This window comes from Spodoptera frugiperda, chromosome 29 (assembly GCF_023101765.2).
Source record: "Spodoptera frugiperda isolate SF20-4 chromosome 29, AGI-APGP_CSIRO_Sfru_2.0, whole genome shotgun sequence".
Classification (NCBI taxonomy): Eukaryota; Metazoa; Arthropoda; class Insecta; order Lepidoptera; family Noctuidae; genus Spodoptera; species Spodoptera frugiperda.
Genome location: NC_064240.1, coordinates 4,636,188 through 4,662,790, shown reverse-complemented (window position 1 = coordinate 4,662,790; position 26,603 = coordinate 4,636,188). Strand labels below are relative to the sequence as shown.

Genomic DNA, 26,603 nt, shown 5'->3' with positions numbered 1-26,603 from the left:
AACCTCTTCCATTTTGGGAAGTCGGTTAAAGAGCTCTTGTTTTATATTAAGGAATGTTTAGTCTTTGATGTTCCGTTTGAGTATATGATCATCAGGATATTTAGGCTTTCTCCATTACCATATTGAAGCACCAACGTTTATTGCTCATCGACAATCCTACAGCGAAGTAGGTTGTTGGGCACCTAATTTAAATCTCATTGTTAGGTTTAAGTTAAATGAAAATCACCAATTATAATTTTTAGATTTATTTTATTTTCAATAACATAAAAATGTTATGTTTTTTTCATTTTACACATTTCGAAATGAATTCATTGAGTACCAACCTGGTTGCTAAACTTTTCACATAATGTTCAATACGCTACAGTACAGTTTGGCTTTTTAAACTTCAGAGTCATGGGTCGCATGTTACCTTATTTAGAATTCTTTTTCACTTATTTCCAAATGCTGCTTATATTTGTACGAGCACAAAATCTACTTCACAGCAGTTCATTATAATATTCAACAAAATATATAATAATATTGTAATCATTTACTCACTTGGATGCATCATTCGATTCGATTTTTGTCATTTTTTTTTAACGTGATATGCTATAAATTTTTTGTGATATTTTCAATTTTATATAAACAAATTCATTACTCCTTTAAATTACCTAAATTAGGTAAACATGTAAAAAATTACTATTTGGTCTTACAAAAATCGTTGCGATGATCCATCCAATAGCAATTTCCACTACAATAAATAGATCTAGCTAACTGGAATTGAAGGTCCCTTAAAATTATGTAATTTATGCTAAAGCTGTGATCAACTAGACACACAATCATCAACCACGAACGGACGACAACAAAACATTTGACAACGATTCGTAAATAATTTATAATTTGTTTGAATAATTGACCACGGCTTTGTATAATACTAATTTTATTGTTTTCCGTAATAGTTTGACTAACTCTAAAGAGGCGTCCATATTCATAGCATGAAGTAAAGATGCGCAAATCATCAATTTACATAAGATAGTGAAAGAATCGACAGTTTTACATACAACTCTAAGTTAGAGATATTTTTATAAACTGTTATTAATTTTTATTAACCGTAAATTATGTTTGAAAGTTTTACAAGGTCTAAATGAGTTTGTGATTGTCATATTTTACGGGAACTTAATTCCATCTAGAAAGAAAAACGTTGACAATTTGCGCTGCGCGTTACTCTAATTATACAGATAATAAAAATTAAACAAGTTAATAAAAAAAACAAAATAATGTGATTGATTTTGCTTGCGCAACATTACTCGAAAAATTTTAAAATTGGAACCAAACATTTGAAAATACGTGAAATAAGATTTTGTCAATTCGATGCTCATCGCAATTTCAATTCTTATGTATTAAATGTATAAATATTTTAAAACAATGTATACATATACATATTAACTCTATTTATTTAAATAAAATTTATTTATCAGCACTTCATTATTATTGCTTTACGTGATTCTGAGGTGGGCAAAACGAAACAAAATTAAGATGAGCACAGATGTAACATATGTATATATAATATGTATTCTTCTATGTATGTTTGTTTAGATTGGCGGTTTGCACTTGTAAATAGAGGAACGTTTTAGAGCACAGACACAGTAGACTCAACTTGATTTAGTTAATTAATTAATGGTAATTATTTTCAAACTCATACCGAAACTATTGCGTCTTATTACAGAATATCAATTCAAGTATAAAAAGGCTAAAATATAATAATGAAAAATAATATAATCATAGAGAAGATTAGTTTCTATAGAAATAGGAACTTTTTGCCTACAAATCAATGAAATATGAAGAGACTAGTTAAATTTAAATTAAATAATAAATAAGTATTAAATGTTCTTGTATTTCAAATAGATCTATAATATTTGACTATTAAAAAAGTAGTTGTAAGCTTACTGTACTGAGCTCTAAACGTGTAGGCTTGTATAATAGGTATGGTAATTTTGTATGTACATGTAAAACCATGTGTAGATTTTCTTTAATTTAGTAATACTATACTAAACTGGCCATCATATAAGTATCTGCCATGTTCTTCTCCTGTATATAACTAGGTAATATAATATTCTTATCTAGATTCATATTTACAAATAATACAGTTCATTACTATTTATATAGAAATTAAAATATATTTCTATCATTCTTCGATTCACATAACGCAAAATAATTTAACAGAGTTCATTTTTGCACTCACATTTACAATATACTTTGTAACTAATTTGTTACCATTTATTTGTTTATTCAAACAACTCATTTAGAATATATCACCCAAAAGCGAGTAGCGTTATACTCACGAATCCTATCATATCTTACCATTTAAAAATGCAGAATATGCGAAAACTTGAAGGAATATGTTTACAGTAAATGGCAATTGAACATTATAGTTCGCTCGCATCCAATAGGAACTATAAGATTCACAATGCCTCCGGACGGGCCAGCCGCTCGCGCTAACCTATACGTACAAAGAGCCGCCCGGCCCCGTCCACAGTACACAAAACAACTAGCACAAATAAAATAACTCCTCTTTATTATTTACACCCGGTGAACTAATCACAAATTATGGACACAAATCAAAAACTGTAATCGATTACAGTAATATCGAATAAGAAGTAGAATTATTTATGAAAATTTGTGTTACAGTTTATGCTAGAGTTTAGAATGTTAAAGGAGCTCAGTAGCGCCACCGTGTGTGCGGCGGTGCGAGGAACTATACATGCACAACACCGCAGTGTCTATGGCCGTTGCCTCCAATACTTTACTTATATACCTAATAAATGTTCTCCAACATCATTGTTTGAACAATCGATGCCTCTGTGTGCCACTGTATTCAAAACAACAGTACGATCGGAACTTCTACTAGACGATAACACCTTTACAAGGTGACAGAGATTCTGAAGACATCTACTGTTCGGACGCTCCGCTGTATTGAACCCAGTGACACGTGGAGAAGGAACTAAAATCTAATATCACAATATCGGGCTTCTGGCTTGCTTGATTGCGAGTTGAACAAACGCTTAGTTTTACTTTCAGACGAACGAATCTCTTTGTAACAAGTATTACGTAGACGGTTATAGACATCAGCAAGTTTTCTGTTGGTATTCCACTAAACAGGCAGAATATTTTCTGTTAAGTACATATCGAGATCTTCAGTTTCCTTTGCAGTGTTGATTTTAATTGACAATCCTGTATGTCATCCCGTCTACGAATACTGCAGGTCACCGTCTGTTCATTCAAACAGCGCCAGGAGGTCGTCGGAGGAAGGCGCACGCGGTGGATGGCTGCCCGCCGACGATGATGACGACGGCGGCGTCGCTAGTAGCTCACCTAGTGCAGGTGCGTCTAGATACGACAATAGCTCCATCGGGTCCACACTTGTCTCCGGCAATAACTAGAAAGGAAAAATTAAAAATCAGGCCTTGATAAATGCGGCGCTGGTGTTGATTGACTTAGAAGATCAACAATGAGACATCCAACGAGGTAAATATGAAGTTTCCAAATGTCCATAAAACTTTTCTTTTATTGAATTCAAACAGAATCTGCCAAAGCCTTAAATTGTATACCAGTGTTAAATAATCAATATATGCAGGTACTTACATTGAGATTATCTGTCCCTTCTCCATCTATGACGGCGGCGGGATCGAAATTGAGGTCGGCGGGAATGTCGACATCGGTGAGGGAGTGGTGGTCCACGGAAGGCGGGCCCGGCGTGTGCGAGGAGCCCGGCGTGTGTGCGCCGCCACCGCCCGGTGTGTGCGCTGAGCCCGGCGTGTGCGGCGTGTGCGGGGTATGCGGCATCTGCAATACACCATACTTTAGACTCAGATTCTCTCTCAGGTATGCTAAACATATTCAAACACGTTCACTTGATAGTCACAACTCTTACCTGATCGTTAAGACTCTTCTCCATCGCGTTCAGTGGATCTAATGAGTTTACACTCTCATTTAGATGGGACAGAGGTCCGTTTCCAGCGAACTCGTTACTGCCAGGCCCATTGTTCATACCAAAATCGTAATTCTGATTGTTCGAACTTGAATTTCTGTTCTGACCGTTTTGGTTATAAGAAGAGATCATTGAGCCACTGGCTATTGTGTTCATGTCAGGAGGAAGGTATGGCGATAGTGCCTGGTTCATATCCCAATTGTTCATTGTTGGCATGTTCATAGAACCCGGTGATACTGCTTTACTACGCTTTCCTAAGCTACCATCACTGCTATCTTCTTCTTGCTGTGGAAACAAAGTAAAGAAAACTTTAGAAATGATCTACATTTACCACTAATAGTTAAGTAAAAGTATAAACAAAATGTTGTCGTTGCTTGGTCGTGTGATAAATACTCACCTTAATCCCAGTATTGTTAGTTGTTTTAGTAGCTTTCCAGTTGGCGCCACTGTCGATTGTCACTTCGTCTACATCTGAACTGTTTAATGTGTTGAGGATGCCCCACATGTATTGGTCGACTTCTAACCCTTCTAATTGTGCTGGTTTACTGAAATGATAATATCTTGTAAGATTTTGCACATTTTTTATAAAATATTGTTAGCTAAATGAATATAATGAAAGTGAGACTTACTTGCAGACTGGACATCGCCATGACCCCCGTTCACAGTTTAGTTGTAGATACGATTCCAAATCGAAACACTGTATGTGTTTGCACTCGTGTCCACGTGCTGGTAAGGTGATCTTCTTACACGTAATTGGACATTTTAATGATACTTTTAAAGCTATTTGTTCAACACTGTCCCTGTCATTGGCAGTGTTAGATCCATTGCTACCGTTCGTCGGCGTTTGGTTGAAGTTCATTTTGATTTTCGCGATACAGTGGTCTGCTGTTAGTAGGCGTTTTCTTAATAGGCCTTGCAGCACACTTCGTACGCTCGGCCGGTGAACTAATTGTAATACAAACAGATGCGACTGGAAAGAAAAGGCAAATGTAAGGTTTCGTTGTTTTTAAGTTTGCAATTTGCATCAATAAAACATGTATCGGTTTATTAGTTGTATTAAATGTAAATACTTACACAGCAACAGGCTGAAACGGTGATCTGTATCGTGTTTCTGCCTGGCTGGCACACTTCTTTCAGGTACAATGGTTTGTGTGATGTTTTGTTCTCTCCTCTATCTATTACTAATGGAGTCGCGTTGACCGACACTTGAACACTTGCTGGCCAGTTTGTGTTCATCTGCCTATCTTCGTGGTGGAAGCATTTTAATTGTAGCTCAAGGTCCGATCTGCAAGAAAATATCATTTAATAAGTTGTCCTTCTTTAATTCATTTAGTTTTTACAGTCATTTATGTAACTACAATAATATTTACCTCCATATTAACGTCGAATGGACCGTGGGCTTTAATTGAAATACATGATTGCTAACAGCTAAATTATGTTCTAATCTAAATGGTGGTAGTATAATACCATCTCTTACGGGGAATGTTAACCGGAGCTCGTCATCTGAAAGTAATAGAAACAATATTTAATTAATTTGTCTTTCGTAGCGTGTCACGTAGTGATTAACTTTATTATTATTCAAATACTTACTTTGCATGCCCATAGAAGGTTTCATCTCGTTGAAGTGAGGTTTCACATCGCCATTAGGGCTGATGTATGGAGGCATACTGCTGGCAGGCGTTAGGGGTGGCGTCGGATTTCCAGGAACCGGACTGTGCTGGTAGCTCATGTTAGTGCGCATTGCAACTTCCTGCGCGAACTGACCTCCGTACTGTCCACCGTACTGCGCGTTACTGCTCTGGTGCTGCGGGAACTGGTTTGGCACGTTACCATTGAAATATTGCCCCTGATTCGAGTAAGGTGGCGTTGACTGCCTCATCGTTCCTCTCATTGCTGCACCGAAATTTCCGCTAGGTCCCAACGGTTGCTGTGGAGGGTACTGCCCTTGGAAGCCCGGCCTACCACCATACCCCGCTGGGTACTGAGTCGGTCCAAAATTGGGCTGCCCACTCATGTACTGCGTCTTCCGCTGGCCCATCAGCATAGTACCGGACGGATACGGCGTATGCCGCCTCTGGTATCCCGGCCCCATTTTTGCCGAGCTGCTCATTTGTCCAGGCCCCATTTGGGATGGCATCATGTTTGCGTGCATACCCATGTTAGCCATCTGAGCCATAGGGTTCATACCGTTCATACCAGCATTTCCCATTTGCCCCATTCCGGTCATCCCATTCATCCCGCTGTTGCCACCCATCCCCATCCCAGTCATGGCTGGGTTATGACTGCGTTGTTGAGCATAGCCGTTCATCGCACCATATTGGGGATTTCCCATAGTCATGTTACTTTGCATCTGTAAAATGAGAATTTTTATCTGTAGAATCGTATACGTGACTTAAAGCATGTTCATTTATTTTTGATCGATTTTCAAGTCTGTTTGATTAATTGATTAATATTCAACGGGAGTTTCTGTTACATGTTTTTAAGGTCTAATTTTAGTCAGAAAAATATCTATATGTAGGATATCGGTGTTGCACCACGGTTCCTCAAATGTGGTGAAACACCAACATCCTCATGTTGTATTCGTTATTGTTAACTATCGTATTACCTGCGAAAATGGCTGCGAGTCCTGCATCGCGGCCGTGGTGGCCGCGGCGACCATTGCGGCGGTGGCGCCGAACTGCGCGTTCTCGCCCCCGCCGCTCATCGCGCCCGAACCGCCGGCGCACCCATAGCCGCTATAACAATATCAATCAAATTTTTATAAATAAAATATCACACGTTTAGTATCTTCGAAATATATCTATGTACCTCATTAAGCATAATTAACATTATCAAAGTTACAGTGTCTTAATAATATAGTGTTTAAATTGATTGTTTCTTATAGTGTGGATCAAATAGATACACGTGTACACATTAAATGTGAAATCGGTCCGGTTAATATTATTTCACTCACGATACGAGCAGTTTCTATTGCAAGCGGCCTTGCAGAATCGAACATTCCACACGTTAACGCTTCGATTATTAATAAACTCAGACTCAATATTCAACCCAAATTCTATCGACGCAAGATCTTTTTTTAATACACGCCGTGATTTTATTATTTTACTAACAATGAGAGAAAAAATCAATATGGACGTATAGTGACGCGTTGTTACCCCTGTGTTTCTCTCGGGATGTGTTTGATTTTTTGTATGGCGCCGGAGTGGGAGAACGATTCATGTGAACTGCTTTTGGGGCGAATTCCCGAGCCTTCCCGGAGCCCTTTCTAATAATTCCCATTCGACAAATGCACGACAAACACTCGCACGGGCTACCCATTGTTGCGAGCATCTGTAGTGGAGCAACAATATTGGCCTTTGTGAACGTGTATGAAATTATTTTAATAAATGTACATTTACGTGTGTGCGTGTACTATGAACACAAACAGTAACTGATTACGTACTAAATTAATTGAGTAGTAAAATATACCTTTATATAACAATTCGAATCATAACTCGCTAAAATTAGTTTGTTAGCTACGATTGTATTACCGTACGTCAATCAATTAAAAGGCGCAGTCTGTGACATTGTCGATATTTGATTTATTGTAGTGAGGCGGTAACATCTAGATACTACCTTCTAAGTATTCTCGTAAATAGCTTAACAGATACTTAATAGCGCCGACAACCAATAAACACAAGTCAACAACGCTCAACTCGACATCGTCTCTATTCATTGTCGCTGCAGATGATTTACAAGGGTCCTTCCTTAGGTAAACTCGACCCGGCCTGCACTTCTTTTTATAGTTTTGTCTGGACCTTTTTCTTTTTGCCGACCGAAATGTGTAGTCAACAAAAAATCTGTGTGTTCTGTATCCTGGTACACTTTTTGTAAAAGTGGTACCACATCCGAATAATCACTTACGGTCTGTTCAAAATATTTGGGTTGTTGAATGCGAACGTTCGTCTCAGACATTCTTTTGGGACAATTCTCGGAACACCTTTATGAAAGACTTATCTTTCGGTAAGCACGCCTGCACAGACTTGACGACTGGTGGCGAAATGGTACCTACTACCATGGAATATAATACTGGTGCTTTGTGCAGAGGGTACGACACGATCTATATGTGGGCGCGTTACACCCGTTCTTCGACATACGAAACTTCTAAATAAATCAATATGAATGAGTAGGCAAGCCGCTATTTTGAGAAGCTGGAAGGTGTTTGGCATAGTATTGAGAGATGTGCGAGTAACGCGTAGGTATTTTGATACATAGGCTGCAGTTAATTTTAGATTAGTGCGCAGACGTGTCGGATTCCTGGTTAATTGGCAGTCGAGATAATCGTGTATTGAAATCGCCTGCTTAAGAATCACGTTTCTAGTTCTACTTTCAAATCTAAATTATTAGGCGGCCAATGAGTAATATGTACTAGGATTATTTGTTATTTGTAGCAACAGTAAAGATTTATTATTTTATATTTGTAGTTAATCATTTACAAGAGTGTATAACTAAATGCTAAGTTTTATTTGATGTGAAGTGTTAAATAAGGCATTAATTGTGAGTCTCGTATAGATTACTATCGCGGTAGCGTGAAGCCGTGGCGTGTTCCACCCCTGTGTTTCGACGACAGTTGGTCACCCCCATTTAAATGCCACTTCACATTGTGGCTTGTGCGCACACTGACATAATATAAAAGCGTTAACGTTAATATTATTGGATCGATTGGGTCACGTCTTAAGTATCTATCTTTTATTTTGATTAGTATAAGTACCATAATCTTTTTAAAGATACGTTGTATATATACAAGTGTGTAAATAAGAAATCTTGAATTGAAATACGTATGATTAGAGTCTATGTAGTAAATTTTTGTATTTGTTTTGTCGCGAACTGTAACCATGGGCTATCGTAGTTTTAATTAAGTACAACACAATCTATCTCTTTCCCATCAATTGATGCGGGGTCCGGAGAATGAATCATGCTTCAAGGAGCGGATTCCGGGGGTTTACAAATGGAACCGAGCGTTCCGGGGTAAATACGGTACAATGAGCGGGGAAGGGTCGGCTACGTCGCCTAGGGTAAGTGGGGCCGGTCACGTCAATATGGGGCTTTATTACGGCGACGCTCCCGATAATAATTTGTTTGGCTGTGATGATATTGAACCGAAAGGAATCGCTAATTTAACAACATAGATTAACACGTGTATTTAAATTTGTCTTTTTTACTTGATGTTATTGATAAAGATGTTACTGAAACGTTGTGTGTACAAACACTACGGCAGACATATTTAAGGTTTCTATTGAGAATCCGTTCGGGCATGTCGCACGTGGTGTATTCGTATGTTGTGTCAGGGCATCCGCCCCCAGACGTCTCGCTCGATTCAAACTGACGTTTTTTCCCACGATCACTTACTAACGGTTACAAATCTCTTTGTTACTTACAATGCCCTTATACATTCTTAACACTTTATGATTTGATATTAATTTAATGAGTAACTTTGGTTCAGTTTCCCTAACTTCCCTACCCTTGAAGTTAAGTAGACTTCCTGTGTTCTGTTCACACAATCTCGCTGCCGGTCCCCACTTTTATTATTATTTACTTATTGGTTTTGTATAAAGGCAGCCTGCCATCAACAATATGTCGTTTGTAAAGGTGACTACTAAACAAAGCCGTTGAGCGCTTCGACTTAACACCTGCTCAGACTTTTTTATATCATTGTAATTTGGTTCATAATAATCATTGCTTAAAATAAAACCGTTTATTTGAATAATCTTCTGTAATTAGTTATTTAAAATATTGACAGTTTAAATAATCAAAGTAGAAAGTGTAAACGAAAAAAAATGTTATTGGAATGAATCTTTAACTGTTCGATGCTCTCGGTTGTGTTGCTAGTTTAAATGTTTTGTTTATTTGTGTTTATTGTAAGCGCTAAAGTGCAGTCACCGCGTGCATTCCCATTATGTGCCTGTGTGAGAGTTTCGTGGATGTGTGCGTGCGTCTGCAGTAGTGTGAGTGCAATGAGGTGCGACTGTGTGCGTGCTGGGTGCCCTAAAGCGTTTGTGCGTGTGAATGGAGGAGCACATTTCATTTATAATTGCAGTGATGCGCGGTCGACAATGTCACACTTGTGTGTACTTTTAAAGTTATGTTTGGTTTGTTGGGGCAATCTAATGCACGATTATTTAAAATAATTTATTTAGGTTCTGAGAGTTAGCTTTTTGATTTACGTACGTGATATTGTTGGTTTTGTAACAAGAATTTCACAGTTAATTTAATACATGAATCGTAATGTAGTTGAGATATTTACGTAGATGGTGTATTTTTGATTTTATTGCTTGTTAACTACGATAAGGTGGCACAGGTAAGCCGAGTCACGTTTCAGCGTTTTGTTGAAATGTAAACAAACTTGTTCCGGATAAGATAAAAACAGTAAAGGCAACCAAGCTGGTACTTATACAAAGCGTCACTTTTGGTAACTGATAACAAATTACAGATCTACCTATATATCATTTTTTATTCATAATTTAACCGTCACTTAGATAATTTGCTCTCAACTTTAAAAATTCTGACACAATTTTATGTAAACGATGTTTCCACAATATTTTTTGTAATATCGTTGACTACTTAAAATTCAGATTTATACGTATGGCAAAAAATCTAGCAATTCCTATGTATTCTTACATAACTTCCTACCTACTAAAAGTCAAAAACAATATTTGGGTACTCACCTAGGGGTGTTGACTCTGTATCCTATGGTCCCTTGCAATGGGTTGTGTTTTCCACTATCGGGAGCTTGTGCTCCCCCGTAGGTGATGATAGAGCCCGCGTACCCAGCCGTACTATTGGAGTTCGCCGTCCTGCCGTTCCAAGGCACCCCCTGAAACACGATGCACCTGGTTTGTTGCGACTCAAAAAAATCGACATCAGCTCGTAACTGACATCTCCACCAATCGGCGCTAACTCTACAAAATTTCCATCATTGTGAATTGTACTTTTTTCTCCAATATTGTACTCGTGTCAGTCGCGAGCGTACAGTCGTATTTTCTGTTATCGCGTATCGCGCGTAAATTTCGCTCCAGCCGTTCGTCGAACGTCAACAATTGACGAAACGTTCATCGTTTACCTTTGTGAAAATTTCATTGCCGTCATCTATTATGAATCGCTTCTTGTCCATTATTTTCTGCACTGAGTATTATTTAATTTTCAGTCCAATAAAATATTTTTCACATTTACCATTTTCAATCAACACTTAAAAAAACATGTTGTCTTGATGTAAAAATGATTTTGTCACACTCAGTTTTTTGCTTGTTCACACAAGTTTTCATTTCACATATTTCGTCTGTCAACGATGAACGCTCCGTGCATTGATTAGTCTTCGAATCAGCTGAGACAAAATCCAGCGTGTACGTTTACGACAGGTGGTGTCCTGGCTTTAAACATTTCACATATTTTTTGTCAATATCCAATGTTGTTGCAGAAAATATTTTACTACTTAATATTTTTTCAAAGTCAATGTTGAAAAATTTTTTTTTCAAAACTTGTAAAAAGTATTAAAACCAGCACAGAAAATTTAGGAAAACACTGATATTTACTTGAATGCCACTTTCACGTAACACAGTTCTTGAATTCACTGCAGAAATATTTAATTCATAATCCAATGTTGACACTTAGAATAAATCCTTTTTTGGTGATCCACTTCACTGTTTGCTCAAAAATCCAAATAGTCACTTATCACAACTCATCAAAATCCAAATCCAGGGAGTAATGAGATCAAAACTTGTCACTGTGTTCCAGCATTCGATAGCCAATAAGTTATCGTTCACTCACGAGTCCGACTTTGAAGTCACCGAAACATCATAGACGTGTTGCACGAGTGTCGACACCGACGTCACTGGCTACGACGGCGAACGACCGCGCATTCGACCGTCAAAGGTAACACTGGCTGGATGATGGCGATGGTGAGCCGGCGACGGTGAGTGAGAGGTTGCGGCGCGGGGCGCTCCCACCCCGCGCGACGTTGCCAGCTCGCCGCGATAAGTGGCGCACCCCCGCGTCCCCCGCTCGTAAGTCGTCGTCTCGGCACTCGGCGATCGGCCGTGTTCGGGCGCCATCGTCACCGTATCGGCTCTCTGCCCCACCCCGCGCGCTCGACGTTTTCACGTAACGGTCCTCAATCGAGCGCGATACTGCCACTGCGATAGTTGCAATGTTCTGCCGTCATTGCGATTTCAATGATTAAAGTAGAGCGACGTCGATAAAAATGATATTGAATATTTAATAAAATTAACGAATAGGTTTTGAGGATTTAATTTAGAATGTTATGTAAAAAATATAAATGATAATAATAGCATTTAAATAATCTCAGGTAGATATTATGTATCTCAGTTTTTGCGCAGCGGCTCGACGCGCTGCGACGGTCGACAAGCGTCTGCGTTGGGGCATAATAATTAGCAACGATAAACAATGGGCTTGTCGTCCTCTGGCTGCTACCTGCGCATGACGATAGAGGACGAGTGACTTGTCCCGAGATGTCCTTGCGGTGTGCCGCTTTGTCGCTGCACGCATTTTGCACATCTTGCATTATTACTGTACCAAATTTTACATTAATTCTACTATGACATACTTAGGTCATTTTACTTCATTATTTCGTTATGTTGACTAAATCTACGTATCATTATCATAATCATAATCTAATTTATTGTTGTAAATAAATTAAAAAAAACATCCCTTTTAATAATTTAATTAGGAATCTCACACCAAATACAACTAACTACCTGTGTTATCTTTAGTCATGTAATGATGAACATAAACATGTTATTTACCAAAACAAACAGGTGACCTCATATTTAAAGTATAAATAATTTTAGGTTCAATAATAAGAAATAAAATTATATTACATACATAATATGTATAACATAATATATAATAATATGTATGTCTGGTACCATGAAAACATTTTTAGAACGACTCCTAAACTTGTTTACATGTTTAGTAAAAAAAAGATCACGTGTTAATTTATGAAAAAGTATTTATAAATATAAAAAAAATGTTTTGTATAAAATGATAGAGTGAGAACTGGTAATGCTAACATTTGTAAAATGGTCTACATTAGTTTTGTGCGGCACGCACATCGCCTGCGCCGACTGGAAAGTCGGGAAAGCGAACGTAAAGCAGCGCGCGCGTCGCGTCTCGTCCGCGTTCCGATGCGCCCGCGCCGCCCTCTACTCCATTCATAAAAATAATTAACTACCTATCCGCTCCACCGGCTCTAAATATAAATGTTGTGTAAATATAGCAATTTTCACATTTGTTTCGTAAATAAAATAGTAGTTTTGGGGTAACTTCATCTTCCTGAAGTAGTTTTTCATTTTACGTCATATGTAATTATTACTATCTAATGTATTTATAAAAAAAGTAATGTAGCAACAATTTACAGCTTACTAGAATTCTTAGAAAGTTAAATAGTACAATTCTTTTAATTTTTGATTATAAGATGAAACGTATTTATTTACTTTAATCCCTTAAAAATTTGCGTATCACTCTATAGAATGAAGTCCTGAAGTAGCGTGTGTTGCCTTTCCCTATGGTACTTTGTACAGTAGACAATTACAAAGTTTAAATTACAAATTAGTTTCAAATATGTACTAGTGTAGCTCGTCTCGTCTATAGATTACTTGTACTTATACACTGAGTTTTACTCTAATTTGATTACCAATCCGTTAGAATATGTTTTGAAGTTTAAAGGATAGTTTAGATAACATAGTTTTCATCCTTAAAGTTGAGAAAAGTATTTTATGATCGCGCTACTAGGTACTGCTACTACAATCGCCGCGTTGTGTGTCGCGGAATGCTTGCTCATGAATATAAGCCTCAAGCATGGCTGAAACTAGTCGAGTTCCTCGATAACATAATAATTAATTTAGTATATCTCATGAAAGTTATAACAAAGGCATAATTGCTGAAAAATATCGTATTCTTTTATAATGACAAAGTAATAGAAGAGGTTAAGATTAAAAACATGGCGAAAATAAAACAAATTACTTGTCTTGATTGGTGAAAGAATGTTCGGTTAGATACCTATAAACACAACAGACGCGATTTGAACGTGTTTAGTTGCCTTTCTTCCGCAGAACGTTATCAATTCAGATAAAGTATGTGACGTAGGACAAAACTGATAAGGAACATATGCCATAAATATGTGTACATGTACACACGTAGCACATACTTACCTAAGCAGAGATAGGTATAAATGTTTTCATACTTTTTGTGCTACGTGACTGCACAGGACTGAAGGTCGATCACAAGTATTGGTGGAATCTAATCAGAACAGATCTGTAATACAGTGCAGGTAATGAAGTAATATATAACAACGTTATTTAAAATATGTTTGCTCGAAAAGGTTTCGTTTTATTGACTTTCCTTAGCCTTGGGCGGGCGGCTGAAATTCCTTAGGCCTACTTACGTGTAGGTACTTTAATTCTGAAGCTATATTACTTAACGGGGTTTGATAAATATGTATAAATAATTTTGTCTGCCGATTGATTTGTTTGGTGGTTGATATCGAGCTGTGTGGGCGTCAAAATAGGAGGCAAAGTTCATTTTGCCTCCATTTTGGAGCAAACGCTAAAGGGCAACACGAAGGCGGGAAAATGATTTTGCTTCTTAAGTAAAATGTTTCAGTTACAGAAAGGAATAAAAATATGATTATTATATTTGATGTTATACAAGTATTTTACTCGTTAATATGTAATAGATTTACTAAAAATATAGTTTTAATCCCGTTTACTCGTTTTACCTTGTCAATATTAAACAAAGCAGGAAAATAAATAAAAAGTAATAACAGTTTGGATTTTCCAAAAATGAAATTTATCAATAAATAGGTAGGTACATAGAACCGTTTATATCACGGTCATTACTTCGGGAACCGATCGACATAGAAAGAACGGCAAAGATAATGTGACATTTACATGCTACGCGAGTTGTTTATTTACTACATACTGATTAATGTTTATATTTAATTGTGTAGAGAATCAGCACAGACGATTTCGCCCTCATTTTTCTATATAATACGTAAAATTCACGCACGTTGTAGCAATTACTTTAAGTAGATACTCTATACAAATAAATAATGAATATAGCTTATATGCCAGTATTGTTATTGTGCTCGAAACAGCTGTAAATCTTATATCTGTATAATAAAACTATTTTCTACGTTCAGTGGATAGTATTACTATTGATTATTTGAGAAAACAATAATGAGTAATTGGGTAACTATGTTCACCATTCCGATACATACGTTTCTATTTAATTATTACATGACATTGTATCATGGCCTTCTTTCCATTTAGGAGTGAGGAAAGGAATATATTAATTGTCCTTTGTAGATATGTACATTGTACAGTGTCTCGATTTTCAAATTAAAATTCAAAATTTTATTAAGCAAATATTATTATTGCCAAGTGCAAACAAGTATACGCAAGTTAATGAATAACATTTGTTCTGTCAACGTCTATAGGTAGTTAGATACGAGCTGGTCACGTGTCGATGTGATCATACAATTCCACTCGGTATTACAACAATAGCTCATCATCAAAGCGTTGAAAGCGGAGAATTAAAAAAATCAGTTTTTCCTCATATGTTGACAACAGTTATAAATCACAGTCGCCGTGTTTATTTTATGATCCAGCTATTATCGTCAACTCGGCGGTTTTGCAACGTGGTCGCTGCGCCTCCGAGCTGAAACGCGTGCAGGGTTGTCGAATCAATCAGTATGTTTTTACATAATAAATACACCATGATTTTCCTCATTCCCTTCTCTGAAATTCCCAAGGTCGGACTCGGTTAATTATGTAATTGATTTCTATACGAAGAAATATTACAAATTAATTTTAATTTAATCTTTACGTGTGCTAGAGCTACGTAAGTTAGTGGCATCCCTTGCTTCGTAGAAGTCGTAAAAAACAGATATGTTATACACGTATTTGTACCTACATGCATCGGCTATTTCCGTATCTCTCAGTACTTCCATTCCTGCGGTGTTTCGCAGCCAGATCTTATGGTATTTAATTTTATGCAGCAATGTTAGAATCTTACTCACCACAAACGAGATGAGTAACGTACAATTTGTTTTATTGTATTGTGTCCTGCAAGTGAGCAACTGAGCAGGTACCTACTAAAGACAAAATAGGGTAGATTATGATTTCTTTTGTTTCATTCATGACTAAAAATTCTTGTTGAAACATGTTCCGAACCAACTCGGTGTGGCATTCAGAGATAACGAGTAATTGTTACAGAAAAAGATTATGCTTAGGTACCTACTATACATAAAATGAAATCATCATTTGGTACTGCACTACTAGTTTCCTACTGCGTTCCCACCTTCAGGTCATTTAGTAAAGTCATTACGAATATTAATTTCAGTAATGTTATAAATATTTACTTACTACATATTAGTATGCATGATTTCAGGTAAAAATGACTAAAATAAGCCAGCCCAATCACAAGTAAGGACAATAAAACTGATAACGAACCCACGCAATATTGGCAATGTCATGATATGTTGCAATTATTTCTATAAATCTCCGATATAAGACTGTTATCAATTTAGGTTATGCTGAGATAAAAATATACGTAAGGGAAGACCCGATTCTTTCTCACATTGCGTCACGTTATTTATCCATAATATATTGTTTATGTGGTACCTATGTAACTATGTATATTAGGTAACTGAGAAATAAACCTTTGGATTTTGAACAGTAGGAAAATAAAATTACAATTTCATTGAAAATAATCCTTTCTTGTACGCTACGTTCAAAGTCCGTAGTGCAAGTTTGAAATGTTTTGATAAACAAATTAAATTGTTTATTTACCTTGCTTACGCGAGTAGTTTTCGTAATGCGAAAATAATGATTTTTAATTGAGTGTATGAAAGGATTGATATCCTGATGGGTAAATGAGCCTATTAACTCTTTAATCAACATAATTTAGTAATCTGGTACTTAAAGAACACAGGACCAGTTTTACTAATATGTTATTATCAAAGTAAATAACGAATAAAAGAAAGCTTGTAATGACGCCTAACGACAGCAAAAAAGTCTATTTTAGGAGAAATTATTTGTGTATTTTGTACTGATAACAACTACGTAAATACCCATCTATTGAGTGTATTATAATGATTAGCGTGAATCATGTTATTTTTCTATAAGTAGGTACCTGCTTACTTGAAATAGGCCAGTTTTGTTTTGTTGGTATAAATTAATACTTAGGTACTAACATATTTGTTAACTACTAGCTTCTGATATCCTATCACCAAAGCCAGTTCATACCTATCTCTATACTAAATTTCATCAAAATCCGTTCAGTAGTTTCAGCGTGATTGACGGACAAACAAACCAAACAAAAATACAAAACACTTTTATAATATGAGTGTGATAGTATGATAATGTTGGTTGGTTTTATTATATGGAGATAGTAGTTTCATTCGATGTACCTTTTGATGCTGATGGTTGCTGAAAAAGTATGCAAAGACCGTAGTAGATACTCCTTTGTCTTCTCTTACTATGCCCATAAGAAAAAGACATGAGTTTATGAATTATGTTTCATTTCTGTTAAAAATAGATTTAATTGTCAAACAATTTATTACTTAAAGAGAATAATTAATTAAAATTTTAGCATAATGTATTAAACAAATGTCTAATTTGCACTAAATTTATATGAACCTTCGTATCGTGGTAAAAGCTCTTTTGATAGGTTTCAAACTGAATTATTACGGTTAATATGTCTATCTAATTTGTAAATGTGCTTGAATAAATTGTTTTTGACTGGCCTGTCTCATGACCTTTATTTTATTTTATTGGAATACAGTAAATCATTATATCTATGGGCTTATTGAGTATAGGTTAGACACTACCCTCAGTATGAGTTTGCGGGTTCGGCGCTCTGATTGGCCGGCTCGAATAAACCAACCAATCAGAGCGCCGAACACGCTCTCGTTTCGATTACTTTAAACGTTAAGCAAACTCGTACTAAGGTTACTGATTTAAAAACAGTGATATTAGAGTCATATTTGTGATTTGACTTTCCTTTTATCAAACTTTTCAATATGATGGAATTTTCCAAAATAAATTTCCAGAATAATACTTAGTAAGTGCTGTTGTTTTTAAATTGGTGGAAAATAACTCTTTTGATAGGTATAGGTACCGTTTTTCGATAGCCATTTCTAATCTTTTTTTTTAAGTGTTTTTGTAAAAGTGCGAAGAAATACTGATAACATAATATCATATTTACATACTTAGTATAAAATAGGTATTTTCATTAAATATAAAATAATAATATACCAATAGGTATTCACTTATCAGTGTACATACCAACACTATACTTACCTAACTACAGTATGTACATTTTTACACAAAAATATTATTCACGCATACTGATAGGCAGTGTAAATGTTTCAGTTAGAAGCTATGTATGTACATATTATAAGTTATATTTATGTAGTTCGCGGACAAATTCATAACGGAACTTGCGCTCGGTATACTTATCACTAGGCTTCAGACGCAGTTCGGTTTCATATAAACGTTTATAGCTAGATGAACTCAAAATGCACTTGTGTCTATTAGTACACTCTGTATAGATCGTACGTAGGTATGCATCTATTTGCTTGTAAATAAATGCTATGATAGGTGTAGATGATTTTGGAGTTATGTCGATCTTGTTAATTAACAACAGAAGTTATTATAATTTTCGTGAAACATACTAAATTAATTATTATGTTATCGGCTTACTTATGAAACTGTTTGATGAGGAACTCGACTAGTTTCAAGCCATGCTATAGGCTCATATTCATGACGACGCAGCGATTATCGCGCTGCTGAAATGTTTGTTTTTACTTTTTTAAGATAAATAAATCCTTTATAACTTTCGTTAGACAAAAAAACATTAGCATTTTAGAAAAGAGTAGGATTCATTGTATAGAGCAAAAATTCTCCAAAAACAGCGCGTTAATATTAATAAAAAACATACTCCTTTTACACGTTGTTTTTTATAGTATGTAAAACATATTTTATAAATAGAACCCATTAATACCCATTTACAATAATTGTAGATTAATGACATAATAATTACATTGGTTATTAAGTGTATAAGAAAGTGAATAATTCAATGTCGTAAACTTATTGTCACATTTACTACTATGAAGAAATGCAAGCTTGTTTTTACTTGAACGCAACGGTTTTTACCTGAAGACGGAGATATGAGCCAAAATTGACGTATTTTTGCCAGTTAAGTTTAAAATTAGTAATAATAGAATGTAACTTAAATAATAATAGACTGGGTGCAAATCCGGTTACTACCTGACCTAAACAGGATACAAGTAATAGTATTTGTTGCCAGTATTTCGTTCAATGACTTGACCATGATCATTGTTTAACTTTTTTTACCATGCTAAAAAGTCTCGTGAAGAATGGACTGGTAACTTCTAAATCAATGTTTTGGTTCATTTTGGTTAAAGTTGTCGCATCACTACCACAATATAAAACAAGCTATCTGTCCTAATGTATGCTTAGATTTTAAAAATTACGCAACGAATTTAATGCTATTTTTTTCAATTAGATATAGGTAGTGATTTAAGGGTAAATCGTTACGGTTCATAAGTAACACGTTTTATGTCAGTCAAGTCATTGGATGATCAACAAGTCATTGGATGATTTCATTGATGATTGGAAGTTCATAAGTATCATTCATTATCGCGTATGAAATTTTAAATTAGATTAGATTTCAGCCATGATCGTCCCACTGCAGGGCAAAGGGCCATCCATATATCGCGTATGAAGCTGTAGAAAAAAGCTAGTCTAAGATAAATAAAAACATGGTGTGTTCTTGTAGATATGTAGAGAATTTAATAATGATTAAGGTGCTTAATGTAGGGAAAGGGACAACATAATAACAGTCGAATAGTTAGAACATTCGCAAGTGGCACATAACGCGGTGTAGCAAGCAGGCGTATCGACTGCGAGTTACATGCATTTAGGGTTACCATGGTTACGGCATTGAGGACTAAACAGAGGTTAATTGATAAATAGATGAAGTGGCTAAAATTTGATACAGAATTAGATATAATTTTAGTCTGTCGCAGTCTTTCTTTTGATTATAGAGAACGGATACTTAAATAGGCTTGATCCTATTTGTAATGAACAGTTATCAAAATATTAACTCTTGTTGGTTCAGAGTGAAAATAATCTTAATTTGCTTTTGTTTTTCTTAAGGAATTTTCCATGTTCTCTAATTGTTTGTTAAAACCTTTCTTTTCTACTGTATCTATCTACAGATATACAGATCTTAACAAGTCATATTGTAATGATATACAACTCAGCTGTTGACATGTAGGTACTTAAGTATGACAAATTTTCTCGATGTGGTAACCCTACATATGCCTCGGCGCAAACCTGTTTCGCACTTCGGGAAATATGTCGCCGATCACGCGTGCCCGCAGCACTCGGCTTGTTCGTTCTTCGTTACACTAATATGCATTTTTTCGCAATTTTTTATATGAATACAAATCTCGTTTCATTTTAATAAACATTTTATTTAATGTACGATTATTGAGGTTTGGTGGTAGGTGGGGGTAAACTAGTTTCATTTCCATATTTTCAGTGAATGTTTTGTAGCGGGGAAACGTGAAAGCATTGTCGTCATCTGTTTTATTTTCCTGATCTGTATATCGTATCGGAGTCATGACCCCGCTCCCTCTCTTCATTTGCGCCGCTCAGTGTCGAGTTAGACATAATGCGTCTATATTTATTATTTACAGGCGAGCGATGATTTCCATTCTTCGTGCTCGATGTCGCGGCTACGAGACGAGAAAGCCACACAACATGAAAATATCACATTCTTCACTCTACACATACGTACGTCTTACAATTTATTTATATTTTATATTCTGTAGTTTTGACCTACGCTACTGATCATATTGCTTTTTTATTTTACATCTTAAGTATTTTTCTTACAAAACTAACAATATATTATGTCTCTTAGAGTTTGCCCTTGACGTACCTGCTTATGTCAACGTCGTAAACATCGGTTTATTAATTGTCTTGTTATGTACGTCAATTGTGTTTATTGTACCTACGGCGGCTACACATGCGACACGTACTGGACACAAAATGACTTCAACTTAAGGCAGCGCTCTGACGAAACGGATTCAGACGCCGTTGTAATTTTAATTAAGCACTACAATAATTAACAAGAGCAAAGGTAATGAAACAATGATGCGCGTGAGATGGAGTGTTTTACGAAAATAAAGGCAACAGAACGGGCACAATGACTCAGATGGAATTCAGCTTTGCCCGCCATACTGAGCTTCGTCGGAATCAGAAATACAATCCTAATTATAATCGCACGCATCCGTCCAGCACCTCAATCGGTCGCTAACGTTCCGACTAAACCGCACCGTGCTCCTGGACGCACTCATCTCTGTGGATTGTGTGCAATGAACGTTTAATAATTATTTTCGTAATACACGTCACGTAAAGTTCAAGCGTCGGCAACACTCGCAGTGAGGGAGTCGCGCCGCACCGCGCCGCACTCGCTTTAATAAGCTCACAGAATAAACACGCTATTGATATCTTGTTAATTCTTATTATAGCCACACAATATTGTTCACTTACTACATTACTGGCGAGTAGGTACAACGTTATTAGCGACTTGCCATCTGCGATTGTAATGCTTAAACGCTACGCAATTTCTTCAGACCTTAACCTATTTATTTAAATCTGACAAGGTTATATCAAAATTTATGTCGTTCAAATCGACGAATTTAACGCGTGATTCGCCAATTTTTAAAAGTGATTTCACATTATCCAATCGAATGTTATTCTTTTAGAATAGACACGTACGTCATGTGTGTACATCATCGGCTGTTTACTGTGATAGTTTATTGCATCGAATATTTGTACGTTCGTTTAAACGATACATTTTATAAATACGGTGCGATGCGAGTATTAGCCGACGGAGTGGTTCATAATAACGTATGTGTACATAGGAGCAACATTGCCGCATTGCGGTGAGCCGCCCATATGTCGACATATCACTTCTGCCCTTTACTGGAGTGTACCATACTCAAATACCTTTTAGATCGGCCCGCGCGAGATTACTAACTTTTTCTTTAGTCACAATCTACATGACCATATCTGATGTGTACGTATATTTAAGAATTATTTTGATTAACTCATAATTAGGTCATGTTTCGCAAACTGTATAAAGTTTTAACAAATAAAATATCATATCAGAAAATAATTTAAACTAATTTGTTCTTTTGGTGAACAATTAGTTATAACAACGATTACTACTATAAAAATCAAAATAACAAAGTCACATGGTTTCATTATCAGCCGTAGCAGAGAAGTGCTTATCGAGAGCTCGTTTCCGGGTCAGGTAATTTTGTTCCACACAATGATTTTGATCACTTTGGTGTTAACCGAATATTAAACCGCGTTAAGGAATAATAAAATGTGTACAAAGTTTTAGTTGTTTTTAGTTTCACGCCTCAGACGCCATGTATCGGGCCTGTAATACATTAGTCGGGCGTTGATTTACACGGCTACATATCGTGGGCGCGTCTATTCATAGTACTAATGTACTATATTTAGTAGCGATTCCCTATTATTTCTCGCGACTGACTCAGTATGTGAGTTGTTCCGCTTTCAAAAATGGCTTTTAAATTAACGTGCGTGATTATTGAATTTTCCTCATTGCGCATTCCCGGTAATCGGGAACCTGCCTATTCGATTATTGAATCTGTAATTAGGCCATTAAAATTACCGAGAATTATGTGGTTATAGGTTTGGTTAAATAATCTTCATGATGATGTAATTGAGCTTACTTGTATATTTTTATTATTATAATTATGATGAATATTAAAATTCATATGTATCTATTACTAGGTAACATAATTAGCTTAGAGCTGACGCGTAAAGTAGTAGTTTCAAGGTCGGTGGGTCTATGTAAATAGCAAATAAGCGCATATGGAGAGGCGCCGATGCAGGTAGAAGCAGCAACGCGTCGGCTGCGTACGCGCACATCTGCCGGTCGCGAGTGGCGCGACCAGGCGCGTGCCGGCCGCGCCTAGCACCCGTCCCGTCGTCACGTAAGCCACGAGCGACATACCGACACATATTCGTACCATATATTATTCCCAGCTTAGCAGTTGTTGCGATTAACCGCTATTTTCGACTACACTTGTAATTTGTGTAATTAGATTCTAGATTATACCCCAGATCTGATCATGTGATCATCTTATTTTTTATTGACTTAAACTATAAACAAATAATTGTTGTGTACAAGTAAACGCGTGTCTTGCTCTTGTACACATTGAAGTGATAGATGATTTGCTTGCATAGTGTCCTCCTTTAAAGCTGTGAGTAAACAACTGGTCTATCGTACATTAATCATTAACACTTACGTATCATAATTAATCTATTTTCCGCCACTTATTATGATGACGGTGCCATCGGTATGTTTACTATTTTATCTTACACGTAGTTGTGAATTATGTTATTTGTTGCTTGTGCTCTTATGACAAAGGATTAGAAGCGATTAAAGCTTTCATAAGCGGTACCAAGTCGCTGCCGCTTATGACTCACGTCGCCCTCTGTGGGTTGGCAGCGCGGCTAATTATAATCTACTAAACATCATCGAGTGCTTGTAAGTTAGGGTCGCACCTCGTGTATGTATTTTTAAATACTTTTTTCTAGTCTGACTTCCTCTAAGTGTAAACTGATTTAGATAATTTAATGGAATTATAAATAAAACGTTTAAATGAATGTATCACGTGGTTTATGGTTGTAAGTATTGTTTGTTTTAATTGTTGGTATAATGGAAAGATCAATTAGTAATAAATAATGAAGTATCAAAAGGTTGAAGGCATGTTTTAGCAGCCCTAAACCGGTGTATGGAGGCGGGCGCGCGGCGCGGCGGGCGACGGCCGGTGCGTGCGACCCGATCACCACATCGCACCTTGTTGAAGACTGCACGATGCGTGGCGTGGCGTATTAGCAACGGCATTAGCATTATTTATATATTGATTTATACACCCTCGCGTTCCACATCAAGTTATGATTATGTTACGGCTGCTGTTTCAATCAGCGTGTGCTAAACTTTTACTAATTGCCCGACGTTGACAACGTGATAAAGATCTTGTTATTTAAATGCGTGAATATTAAACAAAGTCATGTGTCATAATAATTAATCTGCCTACTCGTGCTCTATTTAAAATTATCTTGGGCTGTTGCCAGCTATTCTAAATACCATACGTGGTCGCGTTCAAATTTGTCTATAACAATAACGAAGAAATTCACATGAAATAGAAAGGTAATCAAATTCGTGGCAAATTGCATGTATTCGAATGGCGCCGTCGCTGAGACTCGCGAGTCCATTGTTCAGTCCGTAGCGTGAAAATCAAACTTCCGTACTGCTATTAAAGATATTACAAACATTTGTAAATATCTATTGTAGTCTGTGCGATTTTCAACCGATAGCTGGTGCCTACATTATTTGCTAGAGTGTTTTTATTTTTAGTGTTACATTTGCGATTGTTATTGATGTCGACAGGTATGCCACCTACACCTTTTCGCCAAAAATACTGAGCACGTGATGAATCTAAAGCACAATCGTTGCTTCTAATAAAAATGACGTCAAAGCTAAAGCACACACTAAAATAATTATGCCGGTTTGGTCAAATCGGCGCGGGCGCACAGCGCGACGTTGGACGGTACAGATTATCCAGCGCCGAATGAGCGCAATTTTTTAATCTGTCGCGCGTTTCCTTGTAAATCTTAATTCGTATGTTCCGTTACAGTAATTCCAGTGTGAGGGCATGGACGCGCATTTTTTTCTCTGGAAACGTATCACCTTGTCGTCGGGTAGCCGGTTACTTACCTACAATTAAAAAGCGAAAAGAGCGCGGATTCCGAGGCGAATTTCGAGAAATATCGACGGGGTCAACGAACCATGTCGACGCATCGTGGCCGCGTCTCCTCACTTGATTTTTTTACATTTTGGAATTATACGGATAATTTAGGATGAAGTCTTATTGACATGCTTTCCTTAGTCACCGGTGTAACACTTAACGCTGTTTCATTTCTACTATTGATAAGTTTTGGGTTTACCAAGCGTATATTGGAGATATATACGGATTTATATAGCAAATAATATGCATCTACAATACAAAATCTTACCCCTTAAACAGCGATATTATCTTATATAAGTAGTCTAAAGATCCTGCTTTTTGTTAAAGTGCGCAGACGCTCGTGGTTCGGACTCATCAATTTGGGAACAAAAACGCTACTAATTGTGCAGGTATCGACCGGCAGCCTTTGAAGGGTTAAACGTACACCAAATATTAGGCCGGATCTTTTCGATCTGGCCGGTTTTAACTTGGAGATATGTGTTTTTTGCGCGTCTCGGAGTAAGCCGTGATCGATTCTCAGTAGCTTACGCGGGATGAGACTCGTACTCATCGGAATTATATTACGAATTTGCAGTTGCTTTGTTTTTTGAACTTCGAGTGTATAAATTAGCTACTAGTAGTAAATTCCGGATTTCAAGTTCACAGTCCAGAGTTTCAGTTTTATACTGTACAAGTGATTTTTTGATTGACCAAAACAATTTGCTATTTTATCTTAGAATAATCATAAAGTTCCAAGATGCAACACGATTCTCCTAAGTGTTTTTATTTAAAAACCGCAGTAGTAGTAAGTAACTGCATACAATCAACTATTGCATTTTTGTGAACAATGCAACTTGTCTTCGTTAGTTATTTTTAGATAGAGCTATTTTAAGAACGGTATAAATATCAAGAAAGGCTAGCCAGGCCACTTAACATTCCATTAGCACGAGTCGTTAATTGCAATTGCATATCTGTAGCTTTCTATTGAATTTCTGGATTGTTTAGTTCAGTAGCCTAGTGCTTTAGGACTATCCACTTTAATAGGTACTATTTTTAGTGCACACAGCATCATAGAATGTGATCGTATGTAGACAATTCAGTTGACGAGTGAACATAAAAAGGTGCACATACTCGCACCGCATTTCATTTGTGACCGCCATCGCTTGCGAAGGCGAACAATAAAAATATCACCGACGTTGAAATAAATAAAAAGAGCAGCCGGTCCAGGTGCCGCAAGGGCAGGTGGAATAATTGGCAATTCTTTGTCTCAACCCATACACCAGCTACGAAAACCCACTTAAATGTCTCAAACTGATGTCTTATTTTTGATAAAAACTTACGCATTCTGCATATGATGATTAGATAAAGTCAAGAATTACCCATTAAGTTAAATACGGTAGCGTGATCATTCGTTAACTTCTTGATTGCCATTGTGTTGTGGCTACCTTGTTTTTGAGCAGATTAAGATTATCCAGTATATTTAGAGCGGATTTTAGCGATACTATTTTTATTTGTTTTTAACAGTCTACCTATATGATAAGTCGTATTAAGTGCAAGCTAAAACTGGTTTAATTTTTATTACCCTGAGTTGCTGCATGCCAAAAATTGTCTACTTTTAAGCAACTTCTAACACAGTAAATCTTTAAATTGGCATGAGCTGGTGAGATCGATGAAGACAATTTCTAGGGTATCTACCAGGCGAATGCGACGTCGGTAACC

At 36.6% G+C, this 26,603-nt stretch overlaps 1 protein-coding gene and 1 long non-coding RNA gene across 2 annotated transcripts; one reads left to right on the top strand and one right to left on the bottom strand.

Annotated features, from left to right (window-relative positions):
- Window positions 1–229: 229 nt before the first annotated feature.
- Window positions 230–11,913, bottom strand: LOC118268098 (zinc finger MIZ domain-containing protein 1). Its single transcript, XM_035582358.2, has 11 exons — window positions 11,536–11,913; window positions 10,672–10,820; window positions 6,573–6,702; window positions 5,558–6,317; window positions 5,338–5,470; window positions 5,042–5,252; window positions 4,597–4,937; window positions 4,365–4,512; window positions 3,911–4,252; window positions 3,622–3,822; window positions 230–3,415 (listed from the first exon to the last, which is right to left on the bottom strand). The coding sequence occupies exons 3-11, from the start codon at window positions 6,669–6,671 to the stop codon at window positions 3,254–3,256; spliced, it is 2,397 nt and encodes a 798-aa protein (XP_035438251.1). The 5' UTR covers window positions 6,672–6,702; window positions 10,672–10,820; window positions 11,536–11,913; the 3' UTR covers window positions 230–3,253.
- A 2,061-nt stretch (window positions 11,914–13,974) lies between these two features.
- On the top strand, window positions 13,975–25,028 carry LOC126912710 (uncharacterized). The gene is made up of 2 exons (XR_007707366.1): window positions 13,975–14,291; window positions 20,751–25,028. It is a non-coding gene; the product is annotated as an uncharacterized LOC126912710 (long non-coding RNA).
- The last annotated feature ends 1,575 nt before the right edge of the window (window positions 25,029–26,603 follow it).